The sequence below is a fragment of the Balaenoptera ricei genome, chromosome 17, assembly GCF_028023285.1.
Source record: "Balaenoptera ricei isolate mBalRic1 chromosome 17, mBalRic1.hap2, whole genome shotgun sequence".
NCBI lineage: Eukaryota > Metazoa > Chordata > Mammalia > Artiodactyla > Balaenopteridae > Balaenoptera > Balaenoptera ricei.
This window is the reverse complement of record NC_082655.1, coordinates 4,470,018-4,491,350: the sequence shown is the minus strand read 5'-3', so window position 1 is coordinate 4,491,350 and position 21,333 is coordinate 4,470,018. Positions and strand designations below refer to the sequence as shown.

Here is a 21,333-nt window from a genome sequence, read left to right as displayed (position 1 = left end):
CCACAGTAGCACTTATCAGACACTCAAGGAGGAAGGGCTCTGGGAAAACAATTCACGCATCCACATATTTATTTAAGTAATATTTGCCGTGTGCCCACCACGTGTGGGGAACAAAAGCCTCGTCCCATAGAACCCACAACCCAGAACATAAGCCCATGATTACCAGGCACTCTTCTGTTAGGTCCCCAGATCCAGCACCCAGTAGGTGCCTCATCAGTGTGCGCTGAATGAGCAAATCAATTAGTGAATAATGGTGGAGGTGGTCACTAATCAAAACATTACGCAAATAAACATGTGACTACCAGCTGAGACAGGCACTTAGGAAGAAAAGAAAAAGAGATTAAGAGAGCCTATCCTAGCCTGGGGGGCAGAGGAAACTTCTAGGAAGTGATGCCTGGGATGAGCTGGAAAAGATCAAAGGCATCAAAGAGTGAAAGAGTGACAAGAGGGCATTCTGGGTGGACAGAAAGGCATGTGCAAAGGCCCTGTGGCCTAGAGAGGAGAGGGTGCAGAGTGTTCTAGAAACCAAAAGGAAGCCAGTATGGCTGGAACAAAAGGATGCCCCGTGGAGGGCAGGGGTGGGGCTATGTCCAGGAGAGGTCCCAGCTGCAGGCACACATCAGACGAGCCACACAAGGATTTATTCTCAATGAAGAAGGCAGCACATGGCCTCTCTGGACCAGCCTTATTACTAACATACTGGAGAGTCTGACCCTATTGAGAAGTGTATTAAATTGAAAAGTCCGGAACAACATTTGTGGAAAGTAATTTTGCAGTATGTATCAAGAACCTTAGGTATTATTGTGCTCTGACCAGTAGACGCCACTTTTGGGCACCACCCTATAGAAATAAAATGATAATCTAATGTAAAACAGTAATCTAATGTAAAATAATAACCCAATGTAAAATAATCTATTGTAGATTTTTAAAATAGTTATAAGACTTATGAGGCAATAGAAGCATAATCATATATATTATGGTACATTTATTGGGTAGAATGTATGTAAAATTTATGAGCATTTAATACCAGTGTGGAAAATAGAAAATGTTTATATTATCACAATTATCACCGTTATGCATGTATGTGTCTGTTGATTGATGTGTGTGTGGAGAGAGAGAGAGATGAAAATTTTATTTACATAAGTAAACAACAACAAATACATAAAGGAAGAATGAGACTAAAATTGGCTTTGGTTAGTGTTCTTTTTCTTCTAATTCTCTATAATGCCGAAAATTTCCCTAGTAAACATGCTTTGTGTCAACAATGGTGGAATATAGTTTTCTTTACTTATTTTTGTAGTAGAGAAACTAGATTTTTTTTAAAAATGCCACTTACTGGGATTCCGGGTAATCCAGATGGGCCTTGGGGGCCAGGAGGACCTTCTTTCCCCTAAAAGATCCAAGACACGAAACACCATTAAATTTCTCGGATTGGCTTCTCTGGAGGTAAATGATCTCACCCAGAATTGCCTTCGTGGGTTGGAAGGAGTCTTCAGTGAGGGGCAACGGGTGCCTCTGCATCTGCCTCATCCACCCGGTTCCTTTGCTTCCCTGCAGGGCAAGGAGGGGCCCCGGACAGAGCACAGTCGCGCAGGTTGGTGTGCAGACCGGAACTCATTTTGGCCTTATTACATAGACGCGGGGAATTAGTGCTTGGAAGGCGTACTGGGAAGGAGTTTAGGGGTCCACAAGACCTGGGTTCTTATCCAACTCTGCACTTTGTCCCCAGACCGCCTCACAGCACAGACCATACCACCGGCAGGGCTTCTGCATACAGCACTCAAGACAAGTAAAGAACTGACCAGCTGACCAGGGGCACATGGTTTTGTTACTGCCACCGTCTTATCCAGAGGTCCCCCAGCTCTTTACCATCAGTGCTTGCTTTTAGTATCCCTTTCCCCCATGAAACAAGACCTTGAAAGATTGTGTTTACCAAGGTGCATTAATACTTCCTTTCTCATTTTACTCAGCAAAAATACACATCACTGTCAACTAGAGTTTCTAAATCAGATGAGGTAATCAGTGTTATCATTTTTATTCTAATGTGCATATTTATATCATCCTGCATCTCTACCATGAGTACTTTGAAAGTCCTGATAACTTTATAATTTCCTGCTAGTGTTTCCTTTGCCATAAAACACTGATGTCTGGCTTTACACTCTGATCCACATTCCACACAAAATGAAATATTCTTAAAGGTTGTGATGTTATCCCCTTGGAAGAAAAGCAAAAGCAAAAATATTTTGGTATTTATTTCAGATTCATAGAGATTTAATATACTGTCATGTAAAGTGTTCAATGAGGGGACCAAAGCACACTTTCTTTACTAAGTACTAGTTAAACTCAATAAAAACTCAATAACTGACTTTCATTTCCAAATCTGAAGAAAATGAGATACCAGTGTCACATCATTAAGATACTGAGGGACTTCCCTGGTGATGCAGTGGTTAAGAATCTGCCTGCCAATGCAGGGGACACAGGTTCGAGCCCTGGTCTGGGAAGATCCCACATGCCGCGGAGCAACTAAGCTCGTGCGCCACAACTACTGAGCCTGTGCTCTAGAGCCCACGAGCCACAACTACTGAGCCTGCACACCACAACGAAGAGTAGCCCCCACTCGCCGCAACTAGAGAAAGGCTGCGTGCAGCAACGAAGCCCCAACACAGCCAAAAATAAAATAAATAAATAAATTTATTAAAAAAAAAAGATATTGAGAATTTTTTTTCCTAGACCTTCGGGAACTAGTGAAGAATGAACAATGTTTTAGGTTCACTACTGGTTTGTTAAAACCTATTCTCGGAAGTATCTACACTCAAAAAAAAAAAAAGTATCTACACTCTACCTATTCATGTTGGGCGGTTACTCTTAGCTCTTAAAAAATGAAATGCTATGTTTACGCATTTGCATTGATAACAATTTGGCATGACCTGCATCTCTGTAAACTTATGTTGCGTGATATTTGAGACTGTCTAGACATGTCACCACTTACACCAATGCAAAATAATAACAATAAAACAAAAAAAACATTCACCCCCTCCCCATATCACGACACCTACAAACATTAACAAATAAAGTGGGTTTTTTGGTCAACTTGGGCCAAATATTCACCCTAGTTAGGTATTTTTACATATTGATAACAGAGCTTCCTGGATCCCTTCTTGGACGCTTATTATTCCCAAGACCCTGTTATGAAAGCACTAGTGATCTAGGACAAGAGTCAGCAAGCTCCCGCCCTCTGCCTGTTGCTGCAAATAAAGTCTCATCCGAACGCAGTCTCACCGCTAGTTTACATGTCTGTGGCTGATCTCACCTGACCGTGGCAGAGTTGAGGATTTGCAACAGAGACCGTATGGCCCTCAAGACTAAAGTATCTACTATTTAGGGTCTTTCTGCTCCAATCAGGTGAGTCGAAGACTCAGTAAGGAGTCAGTATGGTTGTTCCCAAGCCTGTTTTCACCACTTGTTGTTTGCTATGGAAATTACACAATTTAATTGTTCATTAGGTTACCCAATGAAATTTAGGTGGAAAAAGAAAAAGAATGATCTTTTTCGCAAATTAAGATGTTGAAAATATTTGATAAAGATGAGACATTCACTGTCTAAATATATAGCTGATAGCTGTGCCACAAGATAGCTATAAAAGATTTGCAAAAAATCCTAACAAACTAGGATCCTACATTCAAATTGCTTCACAGATGTTGTTATACACCCAAACCACTTTTAAAAAAATAAATTTATTTATTTTTTATTTATTTATTTTTGGCTGCATTGGGTCTTCGTTGCTGTGTGCAGCCTTTCTCTAGTTGCGGCAAACGGGGGCTACTCTTCGTTGCGGTGCACGGGCTTCTCATTGCGGTGGCTTCTCTTGCTGAAGTGCACGGGCTCTAGGCTCACGGGCTTCAGTAGTTGCAGCACGTGAGCTCAGTAGTTGTGGCTCGTGGGCTCTAGAGCACAGGCTCAGTAGTTGTGGCGCACGGGCTTAGTTGCTCCGCGGCATGTGGGATCTTCCCGGACCAGGGCTCAAACCCGTATCCCCTGCATTGGCAGGCAGATTCTTAACAGGGAAGTCCCTCAAACTACTTTTTAAAAAGGCAATAAATAGTAAATGGGTGGATGTTCTCCCTACAATATAATGACAAGAGACTCTATTCAGGGGAACAGAAATAAAAACGAGGGCCTTCATCCCATGTCAAAAAGATTGGCAAATGGTTTATATGTTTTAACTCAAAATGCAATAGAAATGTTTTAGATTTCTCTGTGTGTATATATATATTTTTTAACTATTCCCTATTTAACTTTCTTTATTTCTGTTTTTTAACTACCAATACTCATTATTTGTGCTAAGAAAACTTCAGCTGTTTTCTGGTTTGATGTTTATGTGGAAATACCAAGACCATGGGCAACTTCAAGCACAGGTATAACTTGCCAGGACAGAATCAATATCTCATTTAATGTAGTTTAATTCCTAGGATTTACATCTGGGACCCACATCTTATTCTCCTCAGGCAAACAGTCCATTAGTTTTTATGGGGGAAATCTTTTTCTGTCTGAGAATCAATAAAAAGCTGCCTGCAGTATGGTTCATATTTTATTCATCCTGGGACTTCTCGGTGGGCTGCTTCAAAAGGATTAGCTAGATGATGATCATAAAAAGAACCATGTGGCTGTTATTTGTCAATCTTGACATCCCTCCTGCCCCTACCCCGACCACCCCACACAGTGGGTCAGCGTGGAGTAACAGAAAGAATGCTGAAATGGGAATTTTCAAACTGACTTAACTCCCAACTTGGACATTAATTTCCTGTATGACCTTGGATGAGTGACATCACCCCACTGGCCTTTGTCTTCCTCATCTGAGGAGGAAGTGCTCCTGGCACCAGAGTCCAGAGGTACCAGGGCAGGGTTGACCTGCTTGCTAGCAATAGCCCTACCTGGAACATGACACTGAGATTTCTGTAGAGTGGGGTTTGCACCCAGCTCTGACATTTCCTCGCCATGTGACCCTGAACTGGTAGTTTTACTTCTCTTATGCCCACTTTCCTTACTTATAAAATGGAGACAATGATTCCTATTGATAGGGCAGTCAGATGAGATAAGGGATATCAAGGGACCGTAATTTCCTTTAAGTGAATATGCATGTAATGACTACGAGCACAGTGCCTGTTAAACTGAGGTTCACCTTTGCTTTATGGTGTTGAAACCAAGAATGGTCCCGGCAGCTTCATGCAATGAATATAATGCTGGTGTTTGAGACAAAAGTCTTGGATTCCAACTACCTCCACCTGTGTAGTTTAGGATCTTGACCTGTGACTTCCACTTTCTTAATTTCACTCTGCTTTTTGAACAACTGGATAACAGTAGCTACCTCCTGCCTGACATACCACCTGGTTCATACCACAGGCTCAGGACGGGGTAGCTCCAAGGCTTTCTCCTCCCCTGTGCCTCTTCCAAATAGAAACCAAGCCGAAAAGGAATAGAGTGATGGGGCTAAACCTTGAACTAGTTTGAATTGGTTGTAAGCTGAATTCTGGAATCACAGATTGCCAGGTCATTTCATCCAAACCTTTAATTTAGAGGCGAGGTAACCAGGGTTCTAACATAAAGCAATTCCTCCTGTGGTCGACCAGTAGTGAACAGACCTTTGGAATGTGAGCCACAGGAGTTAAGGAGGACCAGGGCAGGGCTGGCAAACACTTGGGGTTCTGGGAAAGTCCAAACACAAACTGAAGGCACATCCTCTCCAACGAGGAACTTACCGGGGATCCTTGGATTCCTGGCGGTCCCGCAGCTCCGGCAATTCCACCTGCCCCCTAAGGGTGGTAAAGCAGAAAGCCAGTTTGCTGTGTATCTGAACAGAGGTCATCAGCACCTCCTCTTCGTGCATGAGGCAATGCACAGACCTTAGATTCTGCGCCCCTTCCCAGCTGTCTGAACTGTAAGTGTTTCAGAGGTGTTTCTGCCTTCCCCATCAGGCTGGGATAGCCTCTGGGAATACAAAGATGTCGGGAGGACAGCAGCCGCATTTCAGGAGAGGCCAAAGCCTTCACCAGCTAATTATCCATAAGATGAGAGTAAATGGTCTCACTTCAGAGTGGACATTTTCAGCTAACATCAGGGAACATTTCAGGACAGAAGACAAGAAATAAACAATTGGATTTATCTTCCAGAGAGCTAAGGAAGGCAATTGCCTGTATCGACAATCCAAGGATGAGGAGATGCATAGATGGATAAAGGGAAGGGGAGTCGTACACAGGTAAGTGGTGCAGAGTGAGCTCCAGACAGGTTTCTGCCCTAGGGTTACTGCACGTGCTGTTCCTTCCGCCTGCAGTCTAAACCCCCATGTGTCAGAGCTCATAACCTGCCCTCCTCCACACCTTGGCTCAGGTATCAGCTTCTCAGTGAGACATTTTCAGCCTACCAGATCCAAAATTGCAAGTCCCTGCTCCTCACCACCCCTTTTCTGTTTTTATTTTTCTCCAGCCTTTGCGTCCATCTGACATCTTAGTGTTTATCACCTTGTTTACTGGGAACTAAAACAGTGCCTTGGAGATAGTAGACACGCAATAGTTCTTGAATAAATGAATGAATTAGGAGCTGGGCTGGCTGGGTGATAAAGGTAGAGGTTCTTTAGACTAATCGATGCATTGCTTCTTACTGGCTTTGATGCTTCAGTTTCCTTATCCACAGAAAGCAGAAGGTGATATTGCCCATGCCATAGGGAGGTGAGGAGTAAACGAGGCAATGTTTACAATGTGCTCAGCACAGAACTGAGGGTACCAGTTAGGAGTGCACCCTCTCAGAGCCAGAGTTCCTGGGTCCATGTCCTGGGTCCCCACTGACTAGCTGTATGGGAAGTTACTTTGCCTCTCTGCTTGTCAGTTCCCTTGTAAAATGGAGAAAAAGGAAAAAAAAGAAAAAGACAGCACTGACTTTTGAGTTGTTGAGAGAACTGAGTAAGGTGATACACATAAAGAGTTAGCCAGCCAGCACCAGGTACACACTAAGAGATCTCCATAAAGGGCTCTCTGTTATCAGAAGTCTGATGACAGTGGTCTTCTTCTGTGCGTGTCTGTTGGCCAACCCAAGGCCAGGAGCACTGCAGGTAATAACTAAGCATGGGATAACAGATAAGCAAGGTCTCGCAGTACTTTACTGACACCTTTCCAGCAGTCTTTATTTAGTCCTTTTGCATACATTTATTGGGTGCCTATGTCGTACCAGGTGCTGGCAAAGTTTTAGGGATACAGAAATGGCCACACCACGGTCTTGGACCTCAAGGAAACCTGACACAGTTGTAGAAGGTGTGTCTTATTTTCCGTGTAAGACAAATCCTGGAGACAAGCTGCAGTCTGATTTGTCTCCACGTCTTTCACCAGGTGAGGACCCCGTAAATGTTCACGAAATAAAAAGATGTTGATAATATTTAGATGAACAGCCTAAGGTTCATGCTCCCCTGCATCTGGGCTGCTGCAGGGGAAAACTACACACCTAACAGAATGATTGCGTTTCTACTCCAAATTTGGATTCTTCTACATAACTTTGCCAACAGCTTTTGGCATCCTAGACTCTGGAATCTAGCTAAGCTAGCAGGTTGGGAACAGGGTAAGGGTTTTACTGGAAGAAGAATGCTAACAGAGCACCAGAAAATAAACTGTGAAAGTAAAGAGCTCTGTCTTCTTGGTATCTATATGTAACATCATGAACACTCAAAAAACAATGCATGATGGACCAGGAGGGTCAGCCGCCTGCTCTTGAGTTTCTTCTGCATGACTGGCCCCTAAACCTGAATGGGCAGCTGACTCAGCATCCATTCCCAAAGGCAAGTAACAGTCCAAGCCACGGCACAAAGTGGAGGCTCAACAAACACCTGCATGATGCTGAATAAACTCACAGATCAGCTGGAGACAGACAAGCAACCTAGACCAAAGGGAGGTAAATTTGCCAAGAAGAGCATCAGTCAATGTTAGCACCACAGCTACTGGAAGAGCAAGGAGAACATCTGTTTGGAGGGGGAGGAGGGTCAATGGGAATAAATGGGATGATAGTAAAGGCTGTTGCTATAGCTAGACCGATAACAAGTGCCTTAGAATGACAACGAATGAACTGTTGAAAACAGTAATAATACATAGTAATAACTTGCAGTTATTATTATTGTTATCGATTACAGTAAGTCCAAGAAAGTCTGGGTTTGCACGACACTCTGTGATTCCCTGAGCCTCTCACCATGGGACAGTTTCCTACGGAAGAGGGAAAGTTGCTTCTATAATACATTTCTTACTTAAGAGCCTGACCTTGGAATTATCCCAGGCTTCCCCCAACCCAAGCTGGATGGAAAATGCTAAGTGGAACCTGTGCGTCCCTGCCAATGGCCCCTGTCCCAAGAGCATTCTGACTACACTGTCCCTCAACGTAGCCAAGCCCCTCTGAGCTCACCCCAGACGCCGCCGCGACCTGCACTTTCACTTCACCCCAGACACCTTTCAGGTGTCAGCCCACTCTTTAAAATAAGAGGTCTGTCCATGTGATACCACCTCCAGGGAGTATGGAAGTATGCACAAATGACAAGGCCAGAAGAGGAGGAGATTCAAAGTAATTACTTACCGGTGGCCCAGGGTTCCCTGGGGGCCCCATGAAACCTGGAACTCCTGGATGACCCTAGGAAAACACAAGGCAATTATTTTAAATGAGTCCCAAAAAGTTGCACTTTGTGCAACTACCGAATTTCAGACAAGCTAGAATCCATCTTCTAACTCAGATAAAAATTCTGGATATAGATATACATATATGAACATATTTTTATATATATAAATAGGTGGTTGAGGGAGTATCTAATAATATTTACAAAAACAAATCTATCCTGTAACTGGATTTGCTTCAAAATAATGTGAAGGAAGAAGGATATAGATGAAAACAAGAGTGGCCAAATAGCTGGAAGATATTATGACCAGGTGATAAATACAATGGGGTAATTTTTATTATATGCTCTTATTTTGATGTATGTTTGAAGTATCCCATAATAAAAATTTAAAAACAAATAAATACATATACACACAATTTAGACCCACAATGGAAATAGCTAGATTAGCTGAATTATGGCATCTATGACAGTATTACAGTTATTTTAAGAAAGAGATTCACGTCCCCATGTGGCAAGGAGTCCATGTATATTATAGAATGAGCTAAACCGGTTATGCTGCGAAGTGTATTTTTGCATCAGCATTTATTTAGTACAGCAATGTTATCAAACCAAACAAACTACCACGAAAGAAATGATCTCCCTGCCCTCCTCCTTCACCTCCTTCCACAGGAAAACACAAACTGTAGCATTCGGTGCAGAGATCACTGCCGTTCACAACTCATAAGAATAATCCAAAAAAATCTTGTCTTTCAAGATACAAGTGGAATTTTCGCTGAGTATGTCATTCAGACCTTTAGTATAGCTCTTATCTCACCGCCTCTGGATTCACTGCTCACATGCCTCACCCTGTCGCTGAATGAAAAGCCCTGTGAGGTTAGGGATCTGCCCATCACTCATCCTGTATCGCAGAGCCTGGTGCAGGGCCTGGCACGGAGCTGGTTTACGATGAGTACCGACCGAGAGACGGACAGAAGACTTAGAAGGAAAGGGGAAGGGCAGGAGGGAGAGAAAACAGGAAAAGAGGGAGAAGAGTGACAGCAGCAAGGCACAAGCAGAATAGCCAGTTTAAATGGCTTCAAGGCTGTTCGAGGCTGAGGACTTGAGAGTGCAGGGCGAGCTGGTAGCCCTGGATAGGAGACGAATGGGAGACAGCGTTCAGATCCACACGGGAACACTCTTACAATGCATTCGGAGCAGTGGCCCAGCAGGGCTGGATGGGCCCTGAGCAGAGAAGGGGTGTCTATGAAGCATTTTAGCTCACACAGTGAGAGTCATACAACAGAAGTAGTGGGTGGGCAGGAAGAAAGGAGGGGGCGTTTTGCATTTTGTAATGAATGACTACCAGTTCAGTGAGCAAGAAGTACTAAAAGTAAACGAGTACAAAATTTTAAAATATGTGTTTTTAAAGAAAAGAAAAGGTAGGCTCCTCGGATAATTGGGGAAGGGGAGTGTGGCAATGAACCCAGGTGGAAACCATGGAAACATGATGTAGAAGAAAATCCTACCGAAGGCAAAGAAGAGACAAGAAACGATTGCAGAAACGGTGGAATGACAGTTACCTAGGAAAAATAGTGATGTTTCTTCAGGGCGAATGTTTCACTGCAAAATAAGCTTTTACCTGATCACCTTTCTGTCCAGTCTCACCATCTGCACCACGTTCTCCTTTATTTCCCTTAGGAGAAAAAAAAAAGAAAAAAGAAAATTACTGGAAATTTTGCTAGCGTTACGTTGCAAAAGAAAAATTTTGCAATGCATTCATTCTCTCATTCTTCATCAATTTCTTATCAAGTTTGTGCTGCAGGCCCAAACTAGCTGTGGGACCTTGAGCAGGTCATTTAAACTCCGAGTTGTAGTTTTTTTAATCTACAAAATAGAGTAATGATTGCCCCCCTCATGAAATGTTGGGAGAATAAAAATCAAATAATACATGGAAAACACTTAGCATAGAGCTCAGGATATAGTAAGAGTGCAATAAATATAATTATTATTTTTTACTATTTTGTATTTGAATCCTGGCTTTGTCATTTACTAATTGTGTGTCATTGGGCAAGTTGTTTCAACTCTCTGTTTCCTACTTCTAAAATGAGAATGATAACAGCAGACTCATGGGGTTGTTGTGAGGATTACATGAACTGAAATCTACAAAGTAGACTAGCGATGGGTTCAGTGTTAGCTCTCAGTAAACATCAGCTATCGTCATTCTCATCGTAATTATCACTATGATCATCATCACCATCATCACCACTGTCACCATCACTGTTGCTGTCATTATGACATCATCACCACCACAACCACTATCCTCTCCTCATATCAATCATCATCATCGTCACCACCATCACTGCAACATTCACTCCTGGCACCTCTATCATTCTCCTCCTCCTCCTCCCTCACATCACCATCATCTTCATTATCATGGTCATCAAGACATAGCCTGCGACCTACCAAAAATATAGTTTTACAAACTAATCCTGAAAGTAACATTCAAAGGTTCCAATCTCTCTTAACTGTCACCTCTTTGGCCCTGTGTTTAGTATGTTAACAAGTATATTCCAGTAAAATGTTATTAAACAAAAACATTTCAGTTCCTTTAAAAGAATGTATTATGCAGTAAAAGAAGTCGTTGGCAATTAGTCAATCTTGGCTGTGTTTCCAGGCCTGTCCTCTCTTATCTTTGCATCTTTCAGAAGATCATGTCCCTTCTTTGCTCTGTTTATTCATTCAGTAAATGAAGGATGCGAGGGGGCAGGTCAATCTACGAGGGTCCAGGTCCAGAACCCTACAACTCTCTCACTGAAACATCACGCCCAGTTGTCTTCCTATCCAGACTGTTGTACCACATCAGCAGTTCATTGATGACAATAACTACCTAATAACACCCTGGCTGCCTCCCTTGGGTATATTGGGAGGGTTAGGTGATCTAATGCCTGTAAAGTGCCAAATGCTTTTGTGTAGAGGAAAAACAAAATAGGTTCAGAGGGGAAGAGCATTTGTTCCAACATTTTTGCATGTAATTATGTCTACTGTTTTAAAATCTATAAAGCCAGCACTGTCTGCAGGCCACTTTATAACCTCAGTGAAAAGAAGTGACAGAATAGCACACCGCTTCTCCGACATTTAGGACGACTGCCTTAAAAGTAAATGGTTTCCTTTCAATTTCCAGTCCTCAGTCTGGGCTTAGAATGGTTTCAACCCTCATCTCACAGCAACTAAATGGCAGCAGCTCAAGGATCTCCACAGTTGTCCTTGTCTCCTTCTCCACCGCAGCTGGGGATCAAAGCAAACACAGCCACCCCCAAGCCTGACTCACTTTCTTCCAGGAAAGAGGACTGACATTTACAGAGCCCCTACTCTGCCGGGTGCTCTTCCAGGGCGTCCACATGAGATCCCACTTCATGTTATTTCTTTGTGTGTATCCTGAGCTGATGCAAAACAGTATTTAATATGTCTACATTATCTAATTTAGCCAGGAAAACCACTCAGTGAGGTAGGGGTTATTACCAGAGTGTAGAGATAAGAAATCTGAAGACCAGAGAGGTGAAGTGATTCGCCTGAGGTCACACAGGTAATAAGAAACAAGATTTGGCAACTAATCCAGATCTGTCTGTATCCAAACTGCCTACTCCTGACCAAGTTACTTTCCTGGTTATTTTCCTAGGTCGTGTTGCCTTGTCCCATTGGTTTTATAATGTCAAGAGCACTAGATTTATAGTCTAGAAGCCCGACTGACCTTGCTGACCATGTTCTGGGAACCTTTCTATGCACCGAGAATACAGCAATCAAAAAAACAGATTAGAAACAAAACAAAACCAAAAAACCACCTGCCCACCTGGAGTTTACATTCCAGGGACATTACGAGTTTACTATTTTGTTAGCTCAGCTCTCTTCAGTACATGTTTATTGAGGGTCCAATGGAAGGGCTTCATTTTTCCTGTTGAAAAGAAGGGAAGAAACTCCCACCACAACCCCTTTTATTAGAGCATTTACTTCAGAAAACTTGACACTGTGAGTTCTTTCTCTGTCTCTTTGAAATGTATGTAAGTCCTTTTCAAAGCTGAATAAGCCTTTTGCCAGCTCTAGGACCCAGGAAAGTCTTTCTCAAGAACCTGGGAACATCTCTTTGAAATGTAATCAACAAGGAAAATAAAGCCCCATCTCCCAGGTTCTAAAGGAAAGTAGGAGTCTAACTTCGGGGTCCCTTGTTCCAAGCTGCAAAGAGAAGTTTGATTTTCTTTTGTACAAAACTAATTCACTAAAGCAGAAGATCACTCCGATCACCAGGTGAGTTAGGATGAACATGACAAATGGTGCTACTTGGTCCTCTTACACGAGAACTAGTTATTGCTCATCCTGAGGACGCACACCTCATGGGTCATAGCTGCTTGGCCATAGAAAAGGGTGAGATTTCTTTGTCTTTACAATCTCTTAGCAAAATTGCCGGTGATGCCTTATAATACTCTGGCTTAATGCTTGTACAAAAATAAAATTATTTCTCTTCTTTTCTTTGTGGACAGGTTTTCTGGTTTGGGAGAAGATCCTGTTTAGTTTTTAATTATATTTCCTCAACACCATCATTTGCTAAGTGCATAATGTAACAATTATTTAGAGGTTATGTTCCTAGCAGAGGCTGCTCTAAGGATGCTGGCTTTTGTGAATCCCTCAAACAGGTAATTCTCTCCAGGAGTTTACAAACTGTTGAGAGCAGGGCCTAAACTTTCTCAAATTAGTTAAGTCTCTGCTATTCTCAGAATAAGCCCTGTCCCTGAAATTTTGCCTGCTGTTTCTCTGCCTAGAAAACTCTTCCCCAAGAATGCCTGGCAAAGCACTGCCTAACTTCCCAATGCAACTAAAATCCCACCTCCCGCTGCAGGTGGCCTTCACAGGTGACCTCTGCCCCATGGCATTATTTTCCTTAAAATCATTTAACTCTTCTCCTGGAAATTTGTTATAGTTGTTATTAACTTAGATGGAGGAACAATTATGAGGACCTCCCACGTTTACACGCATCTCACTTTTCCTACGTGCTGGGCACCATGCCTGGTGCTTTGTAGATGTTTCCTTGTTTTAATGGTCACATCCTCTCTGTGAGATGAGCCACGTAGTTCTTTTACAGATGAGGGACCCCAGGTTCAGAAGAGTCAAAGTTGCCCAAGTCTTGTAATTAGTAAGCGCAATTCACTCAGCTACTAAGAGGCAGAACTGGGTTGGAGAACCCCTGACCTCTCACTGCTCTCGGTGGCCTCGGCCCCAGTCTGATTTTTCTAAGAGTCATGACCTTGTAGATCTTTCTTCTCCAACACATCAGGCCTTAGAAGGCATGGCCCATTTCTGACCTACCTCTTCCTCCTGACTCGGAAGGGAGCTGGTTAAGGGCGTGCGTGGTGAGAATCTTTCAGGATTGAGGCAGCTGTGGGTGAAAAGAGACCTCTCCTGAAGACAGCAGGGATTAAATGGCTCTGGGTTGCTTTCTGGGAAGAATGGGATTCCAGGGCCTTTTCTGGCAGTTCTAGTAACAGCAGAGGAGGTATTATCCCTGCTCCCAGAATTGTCCAGAACCTCCAAGGCAGCGGGGGGATGGGGGTGGGCGGCTTCTGCTCACTTAGCATCTCCAATCCCTGCAGTTCCCATTACGTGATTGGTGGACATGCGGACGAGAAGAAAACCACGTTTTTCACGAAGGATAGAATAAGCGGCACTTCCAAACTGGAAGGCGCTATTGCATCTGACTCTGCAGAAAACCGCGTTTCCAGAAAATCATGTTCTGATTACCGTCTTGCTCCTTCTTCCTCTACATGGGCTGTAATCGTAACGACAGCCACTGTATCTCCAGACCCTACCCCTTAGAGTCAGTGTCTTAGGCAGTTCGAAAGCTCTACAGTGAAGCTCTGGATTTGACGGTGTCATTAACCCCCCCGGGCCCAGCAGCCGAAGAGAGCAGCTGCAAATCTGCGAGAAAGATCCTGGGGAGGCTGATTTCCCAGACGCTGGATCACCATCGCACGCAATGAGGCAAATCAAACCTTCTTGACGACGCACGTGACCAGTGAACACCCAGGGCCTGTGGTTACAGAAGGACGCTAACAATGACCAGAAATGCTCCACTGTGGGCAGCATTTTCAATTTACAAATTCATCCTGGTGTCCGCAGGTCTGGCAGAGATCCTGTTTGATAACGGAGGCTCAACAGAAAGGAAACGAAACAATCCTCTGTTCTGTTTTCTGGAGAGTGGCGTGGGATGAAGAGCACAGAGGCAGGCTTGAATTTGAAGCCAAGAACCAGGGCAAGCCTGTGAGTCCTCAGATGAGATATGTAAATCCTCTGCAACTCAGCTTCCCAGCAGTAGGTGGTGGCAGGGGGAAGCTATGACAGGGGCTGTACCGGAGCCAGTGTAGGTAGAAGCTAGGCTCCCCCGTGGGGAGCTGTCCTTGGTGCTGCCGGTGGTGGTAGCATTACTGGGGGTATAATGGCATACTAACTAGTGAGGGTCCTGGAGTTGGACGAGCAGGGATTCACCTTGGCTATACCACCTACTAGTTTTGTAATACTGGCATTTAATCTTGCTCAACCTTAGTTTCCTACTCTGTAAAGTGGAACAACATCTCTACTTCCTAGGACGACGCTCACCATCGCAGGAGACAATATTGTAAAGCGGGTAAACTGGCTCTTGGCCCTTAACACACCAGGTACACTGTCTCCTGCAGTCCCTGGGAGTAGCTCATTCTGTAGTGTGGACCCTGAGAATTTCTCACAGTCACCATGGACTTCCAAGGGGGGAAAAAAAACACCCCGTCTTTCAGAGGCAGCACTAATTTCTGTCCTTTTTCTGGGTGGACGCTTTCTTTGGCTTTCTCTGACTCTGTAAAGGAACCAACCCTCCCTTGAAGGGAATTATAAAAGAACAAAGGCAGGGCACTTGTCCCAAGACACCAACACTTCAGGAGCAGCTGGGTTGATAGAGAAAACAGTTCCTACTCGGTGGAGGGAACTCCTGTCTGTTTAATTGATTGGCTTTTGTTTCTCTGGTCATTCCATGGCAGAGGCAGCACCCAGCAGCGGCAAGATGACAACAAGGGCTGCATAGTGACAATATAGTGACAACAATAGTGAGGACCAGCTGAAACCACCCACCGCAGAATCCTCCAGGCGACGAGGTTAGCCACTGTTTATGACCCCAGAAAAGAAGGGTAATCCTCAGCAAATAGTGCAGAGGATGCTAGGTTGTCCTGGTGTCTCTTAACCTAACACTGCCCCCGGGGCAGACTGAGACCTGACATCTATAGTCCCTGAAGCAGGAGTCTTAGGTTTGTCAAAACCCTCTAAAACTTCAGTGTCTCTGGATAACAACTAGATGTCTAACCTGCCAGCCAGGGCCTGGGAGATCTGGCTGTTTTCCATCCTGATACCCCACAGGCCCCTGGCTTTGTTGTCACACCACCATATTTCTGTTTGCTTCCTTGCCTTTTAATGGTAATAATAATACCTCCAACCCCATTTTCCAGGGCTGTGCCTAGGGTGAGGAAAGTGAGCACTCACCTGGGGGGCAAAATGTAAGGGGCCCCGGGAAACCTCAGGATCCAAGATAAATAATATTTTAGGGCCATATTTTTATAAGTCAAAATTAATGCAAAATAATCCAAGATGAACAAAATATGAACATGTAAATAAATAACAGGGCTCCAAAGGGGCAAGGATTAGGGGGAGGCAAGGAAAGTGAGGGAGTCATGTGTAGGTTGGGTCTCGTCTTTTTTTTTATATATAAATTTATTTATTTTATTTGTTTATTTTTGGCCACATTGGGTCTTCGTTGCTGCGCGCAGGCTTTCTCTAGTTGCGGCGAGCAGGGGCTACTCTTTGTTGCGGTGCGCGGGCTTCTCATTGCGGTGGCTTCTCTTGTTATGGAGCACGGGCTCTAGACGCCCAGGCTTCAGTCATTGTGGCACATGGGTTTAGTTGCTCTGCAGCATGTGGGATCTTCCCGGCCCAAGGCTTGAACCCGTGTCCCCTGCACTGGCAGGCGGATTCTTAACCACTGTGCCACGAGGGAAGCCCTGGGTCTCGTCTTTATTTAACATTTTGATATTTTGTTCCTTATGTATCTACTGCACTCATTTTAAACATTTCATAATACTACATTAGAGTCTCATTTATCTTGGTTATGGAGGATTTTGGCTTCCCCTTACGTTTTCCACCCAGGTCCTCACCCCAATCCTGGCCCAGGGGCTGACAGAGCATGAGGGCTAAGATTGACAGAGGGCTTACAATGTGACAGGCTCTGGTGGGGGCATCTCATGAGCGGCCGTCAGGGCCAGAGCCTGTAAGGTCTCTGCTCTCACACTCCCTAGGGTACCAGGAGGAAAGGGAAGGGCAGAGAGGTAAGAAGCTAGCTCAAGGTCACTGCTGAGACTGGATTCCAACCCCAAAGGGCTTGCTCCTGTGGTCTCTCTCCTACTGACAATTTCCTGCTGCATCCCCCATCAGATGAGCCACACCGTGTCCCAGCCAGGCCACAAGAAGAGACACAGTGACACGTGTCCCTGAATGCTGGGGCAGAGCAGGGCGTAGAGTTTCCAGCAGCACAGAGGTGACAAGGGGGTCAGAGAGAACCCCCAGGGCAGCATCGATGTCAGGGGAAGTGGAATAAGGCTGGGAAGGTCAGAGCTCGCCCGCTCCCTGCCTGTACGCCGCACTCACACACTCTCTTCCCCTTAGAGGTAAATACTGTCACCACCCAGAGCCCAAACAGCCACAGCCCAGACACTTGCTCTGGCAGCCAGAGCTTCGCAGCCTGTTCTACGGCTGTGATCCCAGCTCCTTCCTCCCAGGCCAGTCTCCCTGGCTTTGTGAAACTACAAGCTGCCCTGCCCGTTTTGGATGGCTGTCTTGTCATTCATGTGGGAGTTAATGATACTCACTTGTGTTTGTATAGCTCCTTCCTAATATTTTTATTGAGTGCCAAGTTCTTTTTATGTATGATATTGTGCAACTCTTCCCTCTCTCTGAAGTTGTTTTTATTCACATTGTTAGTGGGTGGAGAAATTGAGGCCCAGAGAGGTCAAGAATTTTGCCTAAGGTCACACAGCTCCAAAGACTCAACTCAGGGGTGGGACTCGAGTTCAGAGCTGTCTGACCCCAAAGCTCATGTCTTAACCAGCACTACACATTCCTATCTGGTAGCTCATCTATTCTTTCAGCCACTAGTAGTTGTCTATGAGCAATCTGAGACTCAACAAGTTCAAGGGCCCCTTCCCATGGTCACTGAGACAGTCAGTGCTAAGGAGAAAACCTGAACCTGGATTTTCTGATTTTAAAATCATTGCTCCTTTCCACTGGACGTCACCCTTCCTCAAACATCGGTTCACCAGTGAGATGAGAATAAACGCACGTCATTTTTATGAAAGCTCACTGACCTGTGGTCCATCTTTTCCTGGGGGCCCTGGGAGGCCTCTGGGCCCAGCATCTCCCTGCAGCAGGAATAACAGGGAAAAAACAAAACAAAACAAAACAGCAAGAATGAGTGTCTGGAGCCCATGCCCAGAGCCATGGGCAAGCCATCCTCTTACACATGCACTCACTGACTTCCCTCCGGCTTCCCTGTCCCCTGCCCACCCTACTGCGTGTCTGAGCGAAGGGTGTAGGTGGGCAGCTGTGCATTCATGGCCGTCACCCACCACCAGTGTGGCAGCTGGTATGAGAGCCAGTCCCCAAGGGCCCCCATGGCCCTACCTCCCACTTCTGTGCCCTTGCGTAGAATCCCCACTCGTGTCCCCGAGACGCGGTGCTGAGGTCTCCCAGGTGATGTATTCCATTACAGTGACAAAAACTAAGTTTCCCCTTTTCTCCTTACCTTTTTCCCTTCTGTGCCTTCTCTCCCTGGCTTTCCCGGGAGACCTTTGTCCCCTTTAAAACCTGGCAGACCAGGGAGGCCTGGGGGACCTGGGGGACAGTCACTGCACACATCCTGAGAAAAAGAGCAAAAACAGTACAGTTACTTATAAAGCAAAAGGTGGCCCATGGCTCCTACCTTTCCAGACAGGAAGAAGCCAGCAAATGATGAAAAGGAAACAGGTGGATTGAGTCACTACCCACATAGCTTGTGTCAAACTTTGCATTTTTCTCTCTTGGTCTTAAATTAGATTTCAGCACTGATACATCTGATATATCTGGATTATTCCCGCATTTCTCCCTACTTCTGACCAGACTGCTGAAATGTAGCCCAAGATGAAGATGTCGAAAGCGAAGATGTACCAATGTCTGTGAGCGTCTAAAAACATTCACAGTACAGATTTAAGGCAAACATTTAGTACTGTTAAAGATAGCATGCTCTGTCCCTAAGACCAGAGACAAGACAGAGCTGGGAACTGCATTCTCTGTCTGGTGGGTTTGCCCAAGAGGTTTCCGAACAAAGCAGCAAAAAAAAAAAAGAAAGCAACAGGCACCCACCCTTGGGACTCTCTTGCTGTGACACACACCAAATCTCACCATGCCTGGCATTATTCTTTGTTCAAAGTAGGCATTTAATAACTGTTCCCCAGCATGGAGCTTTGCTCCACTCCTTTGAGGCAGGTAAGTGCTGTCCCTGGCGTGAATGTAAAGTTCTCGGCCCAGAGAACAGGTGCTCTAGCTTGTCTGCGTCCTCCCCAGAGCTTACATTTTGGAGCACAGTGAACACTGAATAAAATTCACAGGCTTGACCACACTCTCATCCACGTCACACCCCAGGGTCTTGAGTTGCTCCTTCCACGCCCTTCTCCCTAACCCTCACTCTCTTCCTCCCCTATTCTCTCCTGCTCTAAGGGTTAAATGAGATAAAACAAAGAGGTCTCTCAGAAGAGTGGCAGATCATCCCCAGTGCTTTTGGCTGTTATGAATTCATATATCTACCCAGCAGCTCCCTCGCTGTTAGGCACTGTGCTTTTCTGCTTTGAGACCACAGCAAGCACACGTCTTGAAGGGCTCGTGGTTCCATGTACCAACTGACACAAACAAACGCATTAACTAGGGCTTCTGGGATGCTCCACTGGAGAGATCGGCAAAGACTTGTTCATATTCAATGAGGTGATGCTTCAGGTGGCTTGGCATTCAAATCGGTCTCTAATTCAGGATGGAAGGGCTTTCGTCATCAAAAAAGCAACTTTGAACAGTCCACCTTCCTTTTAGGTACTTACTCCTACCCAATATTTGAAGATTCTTTAGAAGTGTCCTACTCCAGGAAGCCTTCCTGATGGCTTCACACTGGGGATATGTTCCTGCTCCCACAGACCCAGGAATTCCTGCTATGGAAGCACCTGTCTCACTATTGAGGAGATCTGCGTATAGCTCCAAGCCCTCCCCACCAAGCAAAAAAGCGTTAGCTCTCCGAGAACAGAGGTAGAGTTGCTTTATCTTTGGATGTCCACTTTGTAGCAAATAACCTTCCGCAGAGCATGAGTTCCATAAATGAGGGAACCAGCCGACCTGACCAACCACCAACCAACTGGCCACTGACCTTCTGGCACCCAGTGTCACCTTCCTTTAGTGGTGGTTTAAGATGCTGGTTGAATGTTTTTGGAGGATGAGGAGTACCAAATGTTGGGCTACATGAAGAGATGGCAGATGAGAGAAGCTGAAGGATACTGTTTCCAGTTGCTGTTGTTTGGAAGAGTGGCAGACTTGGGAGGAACTCATCTATCTCATCTATTCCTAGACCTTCTCTATAGCTCGTTAAAATGAGATACAGCCATCAAACATGGCAACAATGCACACAGGATGAGATTTTTTGGACTTGGTGGGTGCAAGAGTGATTCGGAACCATTCTTCGCAGTGGGATCCACAGCATAAAGAAATTGTATCTGAGCAATACAAAATGTCACTATTTTCCAATTTCTTTTCCATTTGTGGCATGGGTAACTCAGCCTGGGTGTGTCTTAGTCGCACATTCTGTGTAGGATTGTTCCCTGATGACCAGAGCAGCCCCCAGCAGCCCCTTCCACTGTACAAGGAATTCCAGGTCCTGGAATCTAGTGAGCACAGGGCAAGACCAGCCCCCCACCTGCGGTCCTAACAATGCTCACTTTGGCTCCTGTGCTCCTGGGGCCCCCAGCCCCTGCTGACCTGGGCTACCGGAAATGCCTTGACACTAGTGCTGGGGCCCAGGGTGGGCTGCCCCAAAATGTCTCAATAGCATATAATTTTGAACTAAAGATATGTAAGAAATGGTCAGTGCAAGAGGGACACTGGCCCTTCTGTCTGTCTCCCTGAAAGCAAGAAATAAACCTCTAATGTGAAAAGTACCCTCCCTGCATTTGGAGGCAGAAGAACCTTTATCCCCAGAAACAGGGATTTCAAGGCAGAGAAGCCTGTATAAACAAACCTTTTTAAATTTACTACCCTAAGTCCAAGCTCTGTTTAGATTCTTCACTAATTTAGGACCCAAAGCCTAAGTTTCTTTGCCCTGTCAATTCCTCACAAATGTATTGTTTCTTTATCCAAAAAGTATAAAAGCTGCCTGTTTTGGCCACATCTTAGGTCCCATTTCTATGAGACCTCCATGTGCACAAATTAAAACGTATTTATTTTTCTTCTGTTAATGTCGTGTGTCAATTTTATTATTAGTCTGGCCACAAGAGCTCGAGAGGGATTATAGGGGGAAATTTCTCCCTCCCCGCCACTAGCCAGGGTTCTGCTTCCGGCTAGACGGGCTTGCCCAGACCACACCAAAG

The 21,333-nt window shown here is 45.0% G+C and overlaps 1 protein-coding gene across 1 annotated transcript in view; it reads right to left on the bottom strand.

Annotated features, from left to right (window-relative positions):
* The window catches only part of COL22A1 (collagen type XXII alpha 1 chain), a 248,238-nt gene that overhangs the window by 34,378 nt on the left and 192,527 nt on the right, over nucleotides 1-21,333 (bottom strand). Inside the window, exons 43-48 of the mRNA XM_059901262.1 lie at nucleotides 18,480-18,593; nucleotides 18,043-18,096; nucleotides 10,257-10,310; nucleotides 8,602-8,655; nucleotides 5,757-5,810; nucleotides 1,337-1,390 (exon numbers count right to left, since the gene is read on the bottom strand). Of these exons, the coding sequence (XP_059757245.1) occupies nucleotides 1,337-1,390; nucleotides 5,757-5,810; nucleotides 8,602-8,655; nucleotides 10,257-10,310; nucleotides 18,043-18,096; nucleotides 18,480-18,593 (384 nt within the window). The remainder of the gene's footprint in view (nucleotides 1-1,336; nucleotides 1,391-5,756; nucleotides 5,811-8,601; nucleotides 8,656-10,256; nucleotides 10,311-18,042; nucleotides 18,097-18,479; nucleotides 18,594-21,333) is intronic.